Source organism: Micropterus dolomieu, linkage group LG01 (assembly GCF_021292245.1).
Source record: "Micropterus dolomieu isolate WLL.071019.BEF.003 ecotype Adirondacks linkage group LG01, ASM2129224v1, whole genome shotgun sequence".
Classification (NCBI taxonomy): Eukaryota; Metazoa; Chordata; class Actinopteri; order Centrarchiformes; family Centrarchidae; genus Micropterus; species Micropterus dolomieu.
In genome coordinates, this window is record NC_060150.1 from 10,809,804 (window position 1) to 10,824,733 (window position 14,930).

The 14,930-nt window shown below is 40.4% G+C and overlaps 1 protein-coding gene across 4 annotated transcripts in view; it reads left to right on the forward strand.

Moving 5' to 3' along the window:
* The window catches only part of pard3ba (par-3 family cell polarity regulator beta a), a 168,703-nt gene that overhangs the window by 8,459 nt on the left and 145,314 nt on the right, over nucleotides 1-14,930 (forward strand). Inside the window, exons 1-2 of one of the 4 annotated variants that reach the window (XM_046056789.1) lie at nucleotides 2,934-2,968; nucleotides 3,168-3,269. The exons of 1 other annotated variant lie outside the window; for it this stretch is intronic. In XM_046056789.1, coding sequence (XP_045912745.1) covers nucleotides 3,228-3,269 — 42 coding nt within the window. In that variant the 5' untranslated portion in view covers nucleotides 2,934-2,968; nucleotides 3,168-3,227. Of the gene's footprint in view, nucleotides 1-2,933; nucleotides 2,969-3,167; nucleotides 3,270-9,532; nucleotides 9,819-14,930 lie in introns of those variants that run through there. 2 more of the 4 variants (XM_046056761.1, XM_046056778.1) reach the window with 2 other exon arrangements.

Here is a 14,930-nt window from a genome sequence, read left to right on the forward strand (position 1 = left end):
CCTCTCTTTAGATTACTTTCTCTCTGAAGTGTCATACATTCATCCCTTTTCATCACTAGGTAGAAAGAGAGGAAAGTGTCGTTCCTCGTGAGTTCTGGTGGGGGAAACAAGCACAAGTATGCCAGGTGTGCTTAAGCACGGCCTGCAGAGGTGATGCTAATTAACACTTGGGCATTGTTGTGCTCTAATCCACTGATGTGGATTAATCCTTCTCTCCCTTCTCTTAATGCTGGTGATGTCATCGCAAACTCCAAACCTCGCGTTCCTTCCTCCTTTGCTGTTGCTGTCATACGCACACACTCTGTCAGAAATAAATAGTGGCAGTGGTATAAAGAAAAACGCCGGCAGTTGTTCAGGTTGGACCAGGTTTTCTGGTGATGTGTAATTGCTTTGCCCTGATGAGTCATGTACTCTGCTGGTTTCCATCTCACGTGTTGCCCTATAGTAAATATTTTCAAATGAAACTCTCAGAACTTAGGATTGTTATCTGACTTTTTACATACATTTTGTGTCTCAGGTGAGTCACACTGTCTTTTTTCTTTTCAAAATGACACAGTTTGACAAAGCAATCTTTACTTTTATTTACATATGGTCCACTTGCTAGATTCTTTCCTTGCTTTTTTTTCCATGCAGGTGAAAGTTCTAGGAAAAGCTAGTAAGTCAACCTTGAGGTAATTTTTCCAAGGTTTAGTATAAACTGACAAACATATAATTAACTTAAATGCTCATAACGCAGGTTCATACTCTTTCTTTGCATGGCCTCGCTCATATTTTTTGTATAACTTAATATTTTGTAAGGTGACAGACTTCTCTGGGCTCTGGATCACTGCCTGTTTGCCTGTCACGCAATGCCTTTGCGAACTGCAGTGTATTTTTGTGTGCTAGTTGTAGTTCATTCCACTCGCTCTATCTCTCACAGCTCTGGCGCGGGTATTATGGTCACTTCTGAAGAAAGGGAGGTTCTGGCTTTATTCCTGTGATTGAAATCCCAGGCTCTCCCAATCATTTGATTTAAGAGAATGGACTTGGCCAATTGTGAAAGGCAGACACCCTCTATTTTTTTTTTTTTTTTTTTTTTTGTGCCCTGTAATTCACATTCGGATGCAGCAGAGCAAGAACCAGCCCATTCACAATGGGCTTCAGTGATACAGCAGAAGCCGCTCGCTGGGTACAGCCAAACTCATTCCAGCCTCTGAGGCTTATAGCCTATAGCTGTTAATTTAGCTGGTAATGTAGTCTTGTGTTGCTCTTGACAGATTGCTTATTGGTATGGGCAGTTCCTAATGGTCATTTTCTATTCCACACATTGCTGGAAACGATAATGCTTATCAAAGATTTCTTTTCTATGTCCAGAAATGACTTTTAATAGAAATTGTGGAAAAAATTGCAAATATTTATATAACAAGACTGAATTGAACCCACTTTTATGCAATTTATCATTGTCCTCGTGTTAAATTGTTCACAGATGCACTTTCTCTTGGAGCTCTGCATAGCATAACCACAGTAGATTCCATATTCTGGCCACAAAAAGGGGAAGATGCCATTGTTCGTGTACTTCTCTATTGATTTTGTTGTATAAATAGAACACAGATTTCAGATTGCAACCTAGTCAAAAGTGTTTGTTCTCTTTGTCAGTGGATTGAACGCCAGGCTCACTGTAGTTCCTGCTCTGTGGGGTGGGTTGACTCTGACCTCTGTCTTCATGGCAACAATGAAACCGGCCTGGAATGTGCTCACGACTGCTCCCCACAGACCAGCAAAACTGGAAAAGTTCCTGTCTTCTCCTCACCTCATTCTCACATTCCTATGTACAAACTGTGCGCCGTAAACCCACGGTTGTGCATGCACTGTGATGTAGGTCATCTGTTCCTTCGGTACCTGCCAAACAAATAGGGAAACCTACTGTTGTCTAGATATTATACGTGTGGTTGTCATGTTGACTGGTCAGTATTGGGTCACATTTGTTGCTCTAAACATAGTATTCAAATTTCCAATTTATTTAATACTTTATATTCAAACAATGACTAAAGCCTTTAAACAAAGGTCAATAAGAAGAGGAAAAGTTTAACATAAAAATGTGCGGAAGCCTGTATGAATCACATGACTTGTAATGTATTACATTTTCCTATTTTTGGCTAAAGCATCAATGATTAGTCAATTAATCGATTAGTTGTCAACTATTTAATGGGTCTGCAGTTATTTTGATAATTGATTAATCACTTTGAGTCCCTTTTTTAAAAGAAAAATTCTTTGAGTTCAGCATTTATAAGTGAATATTTTATTTCACTGTGTTTCTTTGCTCCTCTATTACAAAAAGCTGAATATATTTGGTTCGTGACCTTAAAATCGATCAAGATTTTTCACAACGTAACAACTCATCGATTAATCGAGAAAATAATCAACAGAATAATCGAAAATGAAAATAACTGTTAGTTATAACCCCACTTTTGGCTGTTACAGCAAATGTCAGCTTAATTACAGTAAGGCAAAAATTCTCCTAGAATTCCAGTATTTGTAAGACGTCAAATGCAACAACTAACGAGATATTAAGGGGACAGATAACTCGATGTAAACAGCATAGCAAAATGTTTTTTCCTCCAGTTCTTACTAAAACCTATAGTTATCGTAAAATAATCTTCCATCGGAAAAGGCCATTGTCAGGGTGGACATCTGTACTGTACACAAATGGGATGTTGTCTTTATTTGGCCTGATACCCTATGACAGTTATTGTAAGCACTGTTCTATAAATAAAGCTTTTCTATCTCATGAAACACTTTATTTTCTCCCATAGTTTGCATAAAGCATGTATAGTAATAGTTGTGTGTACCACTATTCAAATACATTGGTAATTCACAAGGATTTTGTGTGTTGTTATTTTTTGTGCCTCTCTTCTGATTTTTTTTTTTTTTTTTTTTTTTTTTTTTTACAGTGGGAGCAGTTAAAGATTCTGTACACCCAAACTATACTGTAAGCTGATTGGTTGCTTAAGCTCCTACTCAAATGTGATTGGTTGTTGTAGCAATTCTCAGTTTAATTGTACAGGATTCTGACAGTTATGTTAATTCAAATGAGTAAACTTAGGTAGGTAAATTTTAAATAAATCTGTTCTCTTTATAGTCTAGCCTTATTGTGACTTTATCATTGTTGCTGCTGTCTTTGTGTCCAGCATGGGGGGAGTGAAGTGAACACCCACCACTTGGAGTACGTTGAAGGAGGGATCCTGGACATGGACGACTTGCTGAGTGATCTAGTGGAAGACAGAGACAAGGTGAGGATGTCTTGATGGACAGGGTGTATGCTATGCTTGAGCCTCAATGTTTTCTCTGATTTCCATGTTATATTTTTAGCATTTGGTTCATCTGGACTCGCACAGTGTTGCCCTATTGTTGTTCCTATCCCCACTTCAACACACAGACATGTTGAGACCTGATAGACAACAGTTGGACAGCTTGGCATAACAAAATGAGCCTTGACGCTGATGGCAAGCTATTTCTTGATTATTCTTACCTGGTGTGAGGTACAGTAAATTACAGCAGAGAATCTGTCATTCTTAGCTGCGCTTAGAGTCTGGTAGCGGATTTATTTTGACTCCCTTCGTGAAGTCTCCAGCCTGGCAGGATGACAGGATGTCCAATAAACAAGGTATTTGTAAATCCACACCTTGGTTAGCTTGTCACCGCTTGTTTGCTGTTCAAGCCAGCTAAATACCAAATGTGACAAAATGAGGTTTACTTCCTTGGTTCTGACCAAAGAAAAGAAACCCGGATTGGATTTGCTTGCGTCTTAATTCGCTGCATATGTGCTCGGTAAGGAAGTGCAATTATTTCCTCCTCTCATCAAACCTCCTCCTCTCCTCGCGTTCTCCAGAGAAGCGAAGAAGTCGTAGTGGTGGCGGTGTTGTGTGTGATTTAGCTGTCATGTTTATTTTTACTAAGACAGCTGAAAGGACACAGTTTCAGATTTAAAACAAATAAGCCATGTGGAAGTTCACATGGAAGTTCTCCAAAAGAGCCGTGATGCTATGTCATAGGATTGAGTTGGGAGTTGAAGTTACTGCATTTTATACACAGACAGACAGTTGCCCAATTTTTAGAAAGTGCAAATTTGATTCCTCTTGCTAATTTCCCATAATGCATTCCTAAGATGTGCTAATAAACTGCCCGAAATCCATATTCATAAGCCGCCCGGGCCCAGACGAATGATGAATTATCAACACTTAGTCAGCAAGAAGGCCAAATGAAATGGAAATGGAATATTCAGCCGACACTGTACTATGCAATAACAATTGGTGTTTTTAAGCTGAATGAACAATTGTGTGTGTGTGTGTGTGTGTGTGTGTGTTATGCACGCCGTCATGTGCATGTAGGACTGCAAGTCTGACAAAATACTCTTTGTGAAAAAGGGGACACAACTAAATAATAGATGTGTAAACCTAGTGGGAATCTTCAACAGAGGCTCAAAAATTTTTTTTTTTGCAATCACAGAGAACAGAGGCTTCATTTTCCAGCGTGATGGAATTATAATCATGAGATCTGCATCTTATTTGTGCATAAGAGAGTGAGTCATAGATTTTAATGACTCATTTTCCAACCCTGTTTTCTCTCCCCGCACTCGAGTTGGAGTGATGATGAAGAGTCACAGATCAAATCCCGCTCTAACATTTGATCAAATTCTTTCAACAACTTACCGTGACGTGGCCTCTCTTTTTCCTAGCGGCAGTTCTTTCTGTGATTACAGGCTCTGCTGAGCAAACGGTTCACTGGAACCTGAACCATGCAGGAACTGTCCTATTTACCTTTTTGTTTCTTTACTCTTTCAGCTTTTACCCAATTCTCCAAACGCCTTCCCCGCTTTGAACTCACTTTTCATTTTTAGTCTTTTGTTTTTGCTGCTGATGAAAAGATAGCAGACAGAATAGGACGAGCGCACGTGATCTTCATAAAGTGCCAGTCATTAGACTTATCTTCGGGCTCCCAAATAGTGTCGGCTCTCGTAGATTAATGAGCTGTGCCTGGCATTCTTGATTAGTCTGACTTCCTTTTGTTTGTCTACGTTTTTATTACCTCTCCACGACTGACAGATTCTATCTTTAGTGCTTTTCTTTTTTGTTCTGTTATTGTGGCCGACGCTGTTTCACCATCAATCGTACAGGAGTGGTCCTATTGTGAGGGTCCTCCACTGCACAGCATGGGCCCTGTGTTAGCCACGGATGCTAATGAGAGATAATGGTTAGCTATTTGTACGCCTAGTGGTTAGCTTAGCCGTGATTCTAGACCTCTTTATCTGGGCCAGCCCCCGACCATTATTCAACACACACTCGTGCACACAGTCGCACACACACACAGACCACAGGCAGGCGTGTAGCGTAGCATGTTAGCACTGGCGTGTACGGAAGGCGCGCCACTGGTGGTTGATGAGGGCGGAGATGAGGCGTCGGCTGTGATTTGATTACAGTTCTGCCCCCTGCATCTGTGACAAGCGCTGTGCACACACATACACACTAACTGGCACACACACACACACACTCCATTCATTAGCATCCCATCTCGAGACACCGGCCACCAGCTTCCTCATGAATATTAATATCAATCTGATGAATGTGAAGAAGGCCATGGGGCGCTTAGGTGTGACCACTTATACACAGTACACACTCTCAAAAGACACAAAAGACCACAATATAAAGAGAGCACTGCAGGTCAGTCAGTCATACTCTATGAAGCTCTCCTCTTCTTTTACCATTTACTGTGGTTGTGTGTGTGTGCCCTGCAGCTTTCAGATGACAGTTGGACGCATGGCGGTTGGAGTCATTGACCTGTCAGAAACCCCACTACTTTGTTAATGGTGAAGAGAAGTGGGCAGACATAAGAGCTTTTCCATCTCTTCTTATGTCATGCTGTTTTGGTCAAATCATTGTAGTTGGGAGTCTAGCTAACCTGCTTTACCCTCTTTATCCTCCATCAATCATCTTTTTTTCTCCAGTCACATACTTACTCACTCACACAAATTGTGGACTAGTATGTGGTTGCATGTTTGGGTGGTATGATGAGATATATCATGAGACTAAGGAGAATGCCTGATATCAGATTTTTATTAATATTGGATTTTCAGGATTTTTGCATCAATGTGATGAAGTATCTTGATATATCAGGTGTTCATTCTGCCAAAAACAGACATTTCCGTGTGCTGTTTTGCCTTTACCTTCCTTTCCTTTCCTCTTTATTTCATCATCTCGCCCTCGCTTCTCCATCCCTTCCCTCTCCGTCTTTTCAAAAGCTATTACTAACAGATGTAGAGCTTTACCTCTACACGTTCGCCCATTTACCGCTACCAGAAATGTCATTCTCTCCCGTCGTTTGGGATTCTGCATTAGCCGTGACCATTACTCCCATACGTCACGACGGTACACAGGAGCTGTCAGCGGGCAGTCTGTCCAATACCAGCATTCCATTGACATACAAGCTATACACCTGGTTTCAATTGGTGAGACCTCCCATATATATGACATCTGCTGTTTCCTATAATGACATCTGCTGTTTCCTGTATTCATTGGAGAGATTTTGTTGTGTTCAGAATGCTGCTTAGTGTGACATGAGTGAAACAACAAAATGCTTGATTACAAGGCCCTCTCATTGTTCGTCTCACATGCGGCTGAAATTTGAATGTGCAACATGTGTGAGTGTCCTCTCTTGTCACGCCGATCTACTCCAGAATTGGAATTAAACTCAGTGAGCATAACGTCTCCTCATAAGTGGACTGTCACTCCTCATTCCCTGTGCACAGACACACATATACATTACTCCGCACGGACCTTGTTTTGGAAGGGGGGGGAAAAAACACATAAAAAGCTCAACCTTCCATCCCATGCAGCCAAACGAGAAATCTAATTTCATGGGATATTTAATGGAAAAAAAACTGGAATGATTTCCTCCATCTCTCTTTAATTAGCCTATTTTTTTTAATCACTTTTAATCGCGGCCATAAACCTCATGTGCAAGTCTCTGGTTGCTGGAATGTAAATGGTAAGGGTGCATATCCCAGCTGATCTCCCTCTGAAATGTCAGTGCTTGATTACGAGGCCATCTCCCATCATTCATCTTTTCTGCTTGCATGTCACAGTGGAGACCGCAGTGCTAGAAAAATGAATTGCTCAGATGGAAATGGGTTATGTGTTGTTTTGTGATATTTAAAGTAGGTCTGTGGTCATGAGCACTGAAAATGATACCTCTTTGAATAAGGACCTGTGTTAATGGACACCATGCAAAGAAACCTTTACTTACTTCATTTTGCAAAAAACAGATATGCATAAAAGTGTTGGATTTTTTTTTTACATACACTTTTATGTATGTATGTATGTATGTACAGTTTCTACTCTATTAAATCTATCTGATTTCTACAAATTAGCATAGCTTAAAATTTAGTTTTATACTTCTCATACTACATACATCTGATATTAATTAAACCAGTTAAGTAACTTGGAAAGTTCAAAAAAACATGACAAAGTGCTCCTGGTTGATCTGAAAGTAAACGGTGAGGCTGTTTTTTAAATGAGGTAAAAATGCGCTATTACATGCACACAGCTGAATCCAGCATAGGAATGGTGATTTTGCAATTACCAAAATAAATTTATTAAAACATTACATTGAATGACTACTGGAAGGATTATAACTGTAAAGAATTGTGAACATGATATGTATTTAATGGAACATGTTACAGTTTTCTTTCGCCAGAATCATTCTGATTTAATTTGACATTTTTAACATCTCAGTGTGTGTATATACAGTATATATACAAGGCAATGATAATGAAATTGTCAAACTTGTCAAACTAGTGTTAGTTGATGTAAACAATCATGATTTCTAAATATTGATATAAATGGACTTTGCAAATGGGTTTTTAAAGAAGGAAATGCATTCAACATGTTTGTTAGTCCTCACACAATGCATTTTGGTGGGAAGCACTGAATCTTAACATAACTGTCAGTGTTGAGCTTCAGATCCCAAAACTCACAATGAAATAAAATGATGCTGCTGTAGAGTTTTTTTTCCCACCAGTTCCAGGAAAAGCCTCTTCTATGTTATGTTGGTTGATTTGCCTGAAGTCATTTATTACATGTCAGATGTCAGCCCCTCTGACAGGTGACAATAAAGCATTACTTAAAACGTGCTAACCCGCTGGAGAAAAAGTTTAGTGAATGGGGACGTGATTGCGAGGCACAGATGTGCTGATTAGCCTTTGACGCTCTGTGACATCTCGCTCCCTCACCTCCATTCCCCTCATTCACCGCTGCGCCGAGCCGCGTTTGATTGGCATCTGAATAGTCGCATAACTCTGCACGCTGTCTGAATGGCCAGTGATGAGCGGGAGCATGAGGTTCAAGCGCGCTGATTAGAAAATGTAAAGGCAAGTTTTATTTGTACGGCACATTCATACGCAAAGGTGATTGACATAATGCATTAAAAACAAGAAAGAGAGAGGGAAACGGCATAAAACACTAAAAAGCTAATCAGAAGAATAGAAAACATTTTAAATGAAACAAAGTTAAGAACAAAGAAGTAAGATGGTTCGTGATGAGTGTTTTAACGTTCAGTCAAAGGCAGTGCAGAACATTAAAGTTTTTACCTGGTTTTAAAGGTGGTGCAAGTCTAAAGCTGCTTGCACACTGCCCAAACAGTTCCCAACTAACAATCAATTCATTTTGAGAACCTTTTAGTCAAAAGGTAGGAGGTGGAATCAGTTATTTGGCAAGTGCAAAACTGCATTGGCTATATGGGCTGTATTGGCCATTTAAATGTATTGCAACTGGTAATAAGGACTGATTGAACTATACTCTGTCTTTTTGGCAAGTACAACACTACAAACTACATATTTCAACTGGTTAAAAGGTGGATTGGTTGGTACAGAGCAAACAAAATTATAGTCATAAGGATAATTGCAAGAGAGACACTCCCTTTTATTTTATTTACAGCCTAACCCAGCCGTGAAACATGTTAATTAAAGACTACAGTCCAAATATAAAGAAGGATATTAAACATAGGCCTACCAAACACAAATTTAATCTGCAACAATAGGCAGATTTTATTACTTCTAATAACGTTACGTCAGGCTTGATAAACTGAAAACACTTCAACTGTGATTATTCTATCACAAGAAACATTAACGTTTCACAGAGACATAGCCTTTGCTATTACCATGGACATAAAGTGATGCTTATTTGCACGTTATGACTGTAGATGTATAGATGCTGGGCGTTACAGTTTTAACATGCTGCGTGCGCACCCGCATGTTCTGATTCAGACTGTGCACGAAGAGGAGAGGCTGATCAGACGGGTCCGTTGTCAATGAGAGAGAGGAGCGAGTAATTGATACCTTGCTAACCTATATTGACATCAAAGAAAGTCGTGCGCGCTGACGTTCTGCATGTGAATGTAGGCTTAGTTGTCACGGGAACACTCTAAGAATGTTGCAGTTTGTTGGAAAACGGCGCACATTGGTCCAACTTTCTACGACTCCACCCAACCCGACTAGACATGTCAAACTCTAGACTCCATCCGACTGACAGCGCACACTGATCCAACAGTTTGTTGGGGCAGCATGCAAGCAGCTTTATATCCTCTACATTTGTTCCAGCTCTGTGGTGCCTCTCCATGTTTAGTTTGCACTCTGGGAACAGTTAGTAGCCCTGTACCTGATAACCTGAGAGGCCGAGAGGGTTCAAATTGTAAAAGACTGAGATATCTCTCATATGTCCAACACCTGCCAGCCTAATCATAACCTTTTTAACATTCTAATCTTGATCCATACATCCTTACCAGTGAAGGTAAGTGTTGAATATTAAGTACAAATCTTGCATGGATTTCTGAACATGCCTGGTGTAATCCGCTGTAGTTCACCGTTGTCCGATTGAACGGCTGTTCGTTGTTATGCTCCTTCTGTCTTCTGTTAATTGATTTATTTCTTGCCTTTTTCCCCAAAAAGAACATTTGTTTCCTAAGGTTTGCCATCGCTGTTGAAGCCTTGAGGCTCCAGACGTGTGGTGCAATCTAGATTTGATTGTCTAAAACTACATTGCATAATGGAAAAAGGGAATTTTCAGGTTCAGTTGTTTGGCCTTGGCTCCGGTGTTCTCATTATTTCTGAATGTTTGTCCATTTTGCAAGACTGGTGTCTAATATTTCCAATTCAATTTTTCATGATTACAGAACAAACTGTACTAGATGTAGATTTGAGTTGCATGAATGTGATGACTTTCGGCTTGACTTGATACCTGATGAAGGTTGTTCAGACCAAAATAATGAGCTTGAGTTTCCCACTTTGTTTGTTATGCTGCCCTCTGACATAATGACTTGGTTTGGACTTGAAACATGAATTTTCAGACTTTAGGACTTGGCTTAGGCTTTATAGCCCTGACTTGCAAAACAATGACTTTCATAGGCAGGTCTAGATAATGGAAGGATGGATTATTTGTCAATGCTTTAACTGGAGTTGCCTGATAATCTGTAGTCTATATTTTTCATAAATATTATAAAGCTTATAAAGCTTCATTAAGATAAAATTTGTTGTAGAGCTATAGAGTTGGATGGAAGGAAGAGGTATTTGTGTTGCTTTATCCGCACCTTGTATTTATTGTGTTCTCTTGAACTTGATTAATTGTATCGCTGCTGCTCGATACCTTTTATGGGATTGACCGAAACAGCCCAGTATCGAGTAGAAGCGATACGTCTCCAGTCAAACTAGTATTTCAATCGATACCTAGGCCTACTTTTTTGTAACCAGATAGTGGCATAAATTAGGATTGGTATGGTTTAGCTTGCAGCCAAACACACCAAAAGGAAGAGAAGAGCACGCCTTTTTTCCCTTATGTGCCTGCACCATAAACTGTATAAAGAAATTTAAAAAAAGGCCTGGACGCGCCGAGTCCATGCATGATTTTAACAGCTGCTCACCTTCGGCTGCGGTCTCAGGCATGTTTGTCACTATTGCAAGTTTATCACCACCAGCTTGGCTTTCCGTTGGTTTCATCTTCTGGTATCTCTGTACATTTTTATTTGCTATTCACATCACTTGTCCCTGATCGATCACTGCGTTCCATCACATCAATTAAACGCTTTTGCTCCGGCTGCTGCTCCGGCTGCTTCAGGTGTAGTTGGTTTGATAGGCTGGACATGCAGCCTCTCCTTTCCTCTGTTTGTGTCTTTAGTGTAGTTTAGTGACTTGTTTAAACAGACTCCTTACTCGTTTTATACTTGTGAATGTCGTCTTTGGAGGAGATTTGCGACTCATCAATAAAGGGAGAAAGCACTCGTGAAAATCTTTCAATTCATTTTATTGATTGAAAGTTAACAAAATGTTGTTTACGCTCAACTAACGCATCAAAAAAATACCCTAAATTCATTTCCAAAAACTTATTTGGTCACTGAACTATTTCACTCCTCTCTCATTCAAATATAAAAAACTCCCCTTATAGGCTAATACTACTAGTGAGGATGACCTAATTAGGATGAGGAGGGATCTGATACAATTTCCCAATTCTTTTTATGTAACAGTTATTTTAAACAACTGCTTGTCAACAACAACCAACAACAACCAACAACCACCAACAACCAACAACCAACAACCAACAGGACACCAATCAACTACTATGGCTTCAACAGGTGGCATTTTATACAAGGTATCAAATGAAGTACTCTATTGGTATCTGTATCAATTTAAGAGTTTTGGTACTGGTATTGTAAAATTTTAAACAATACCCAACCCTATCAGTGATACCTTTTTAAAATATTAAAATCTCCAGTATACATACAGTATATTGAATAAAGTTAGATTATCTCTGTGTCAGACTGTTGCCTGCAGATCAGATCCGATCACACCGGAGCGGTTGAATTTTTTGCCTGGCGGGATCCGGTCACTTGAGCTGATTTGATCATATCTCATCAGCCTCGACCTTGATTCGACCCCCCAATCTGAGCACCGCGACAGCTCTTCATCTGATTATACTCAATTAACAATACCCCCTACAACACACATTCACACACACATTCACCGAACCCCGTTTGATTGTAATTATGATGAGAGAACTCAAGGAAGGCTTAAGGAGAAAGAATTCTTGCTGTGCCCGTCTGCTTTTCATTTAACCGCATGCACGTTGGGTTTTCTCATAAAGTTGCACTTTGGAATTTTAATTCCTTGAGATGATCCATTGCTCTACCTTTTGACTTTGACTGATGGCACCTCTCCAAAGTGATTTGTCAGTTCACTGAAGCAAAAGGCTGGGATTCAGTTAGGATAAGGCCTGTTTCTGTATTCTTTGCGTAGGTGTGTGTGACTTACAGAGACTACGCTAGGTCATCACACCCTCAGATCTTGTCCTTTGGTGCCTCTCCTGTTAATCACACAGACTCTGTGTTGCCCTCTGTGTCGCCATCACACCCCCCATTAGCTCCTAATGGAGTGAGATGGTCAGGGTGTGACCTGACCTGCCTGCACCTGCTGTGGTCTGGCAGCAGGAACCTGGGTAGGGGGTGCATGCCGAGGCCAGTGGGGGGCACTACGCTTTGTGGACTCACTTTTGTGACACGTGCAAATTATCAGTGTGGGGATGAGGCACGAGGCCGTCTGTGTCATGGTCTGTGTTTCAAATTCTGTGTGTAATTCAGAGCTGCAGCTGTACACTCCAAAACCAAAAAGAATGTGACATGAAATATGAATTTTAGTTAGAAAACAGTCAAATTCAGTTTCAGTCGCATTTATATTATTGTTAAGCTGCAGCTTGTGTTGTGTTTGTCAGTATTAGCTTTTATCAGTTAGCAGTGATTTTTGGCAGCCTGCACTGGAGCTAATCACACCCAGCTAATGATCAATTATAGATCAACTTGTTTATAGCAAATCTACTCTCTGACCTAACCAGCCTCATGCCATCTGTTTTCCGGGATGACATTGCCCCAAACTTGTGTGTGTTGTCTGAGGTTGTGTGAAAGTGTGGTGTATTGTCCCCTCTGCTCGCCGAGTCTCCGCTCACTCTAACTGCTAATAACTCAAATCAGCAGAAAGTCATTCCCGCGGACGTACGTGTGTAACAGTGTGTACTGTCACAGCGGCTAGAGAATAAGTGCTTGTAATACTGAATCCAACTCATTTAGGTAAGTAAGTATTTAATGATTTCTGGTTCAATTACACAGCTGAAACCACATCTGTGTCCATTGTTTTGCACGCACACACGCACATTATTATTGTTATTATTCATTTTTCCTGCCTCTCATCCTCATCACCTAACTGATTGGCCTAATGAATGGAGCTCTGTGGACGGTAATGTGTCTGAATAGGCCACTCGAATCATTAGCCAAGCCTACATCTGACATGGGAGGGACATATGGGAAGGAGGAGTGATTTTGTTTCACTCACATAAATTATTTTGATTTAAAAAATGAATCTGCAATCTACTCTTGGAGAGCAAAGTGATTCATTACTAAAAAAACAGTAACAAGTAAACGGTTAAAGGCAGTAAGTACCAAAAAAGCAGCTTTAGTAAAAGATTGATTAATGGTTCAGTAAATAAAATCATAAGGTTAGGTTCATGCCTAAACATTGATTTTACCTTTGTTGTCAGTAAAAGCACAAGACTTAAAAAGTTTAAGCCAGGCCCAGGACATGTTTCTGTAATTAATTACTACTATTATGATACCTTATGATAAAATGGCTACTAAAGAACAAAAGAAATGAAAATTGTTGATTAATTTTCGAATGGATTAATCAACTAATTACTTCAGCTCTAAATAAGTATCAATTTTGCATTGATGATAAATTAGAAGCTGATACTTGCTGTAATGGGCTGAGTGTCCTTCATTAAATTGCTCTATAAGATTAAACATGCACAGTTGTTCTACTATACACATTGTGTATCTTATCGCATCATCTATCCATACATGGATAGATGATGCGTTAAGGTGGTGTTTTGTGCTTGTGAGGCATGTAATGCAGCACAAATCCTACTTTTCCCCTCCAGACTTTGAAGTCGAGTCAATAACTATTTAATAAGGCACGTTGTTAGGAACACATATGTTGATGGGTGCAAGAAAAATCTATAGGTGAGTGTTTTGTTTTTTTTCTCTCAAACAGCTTCAGGTTGTGAGTGATGCTCTCCATGCCAACCGCAAGTGCACTGAATGTCAGTAATGTATAGTTCATGTATATATCAGCAAGCTCAACTGTGGTGGAAACCAGAATGTTTACCCCTAAAGATGTAATCTGAACTGAAATAATCGATCAACAATCCTGGGAGGAATAGCACTTTTAGGACATGTGAGGAAAACCAGTAAATTATTAATAATTTAATGAATAATGAAAATGAAAAATACAACTTTTCCCTTTAAACCATCCTTAACATCACTTCAAAGCTCTGTCCGTACAAAGAAGAAGGCGACAGGCAGAAAGTAAGAGGTGACGTATGGTATGAAAGTCTAACGTCAAGGGAGGGCAGATGGAGAGAAGAGGAGGAGGAGGAGCAGCAGGAGGAGGAGGTGGGAGGGAGGGACAGCCTGTGGAGGAGAGAGCCACAGGTGAGAAGGCACCAGCCTCACAGCTCTGAGTTAATCACTCCTTCTATTTCTCTGTCAGATCCCGGGAGGGAGGAGGGAGGAGGGAGGAGGAGGGGGAGGAGGTGGAGAGGTTGGAGGTAGCAGCTGGCCCTGCAACGGCCACGGGGAAAAGAAAGCTGATTATTAGGCTCTGGCTCTGACTTTTGGGAAGGAGAGCTGGAACACGTGTGTGATTTCGTTCTGCATTAGTGTGTACGCGGGAACGTGTGTGTGCTTGTGCGTGCTTATGCACATTTATGAGAAAGAGGTTATGTCTTTCTGTGTGCCATGGGAGTACACGTTCATGTGCATGTTTATGAGTGAGTGTGTGTGTGTGTGGGGGGGGGGGGGGGGGGGGG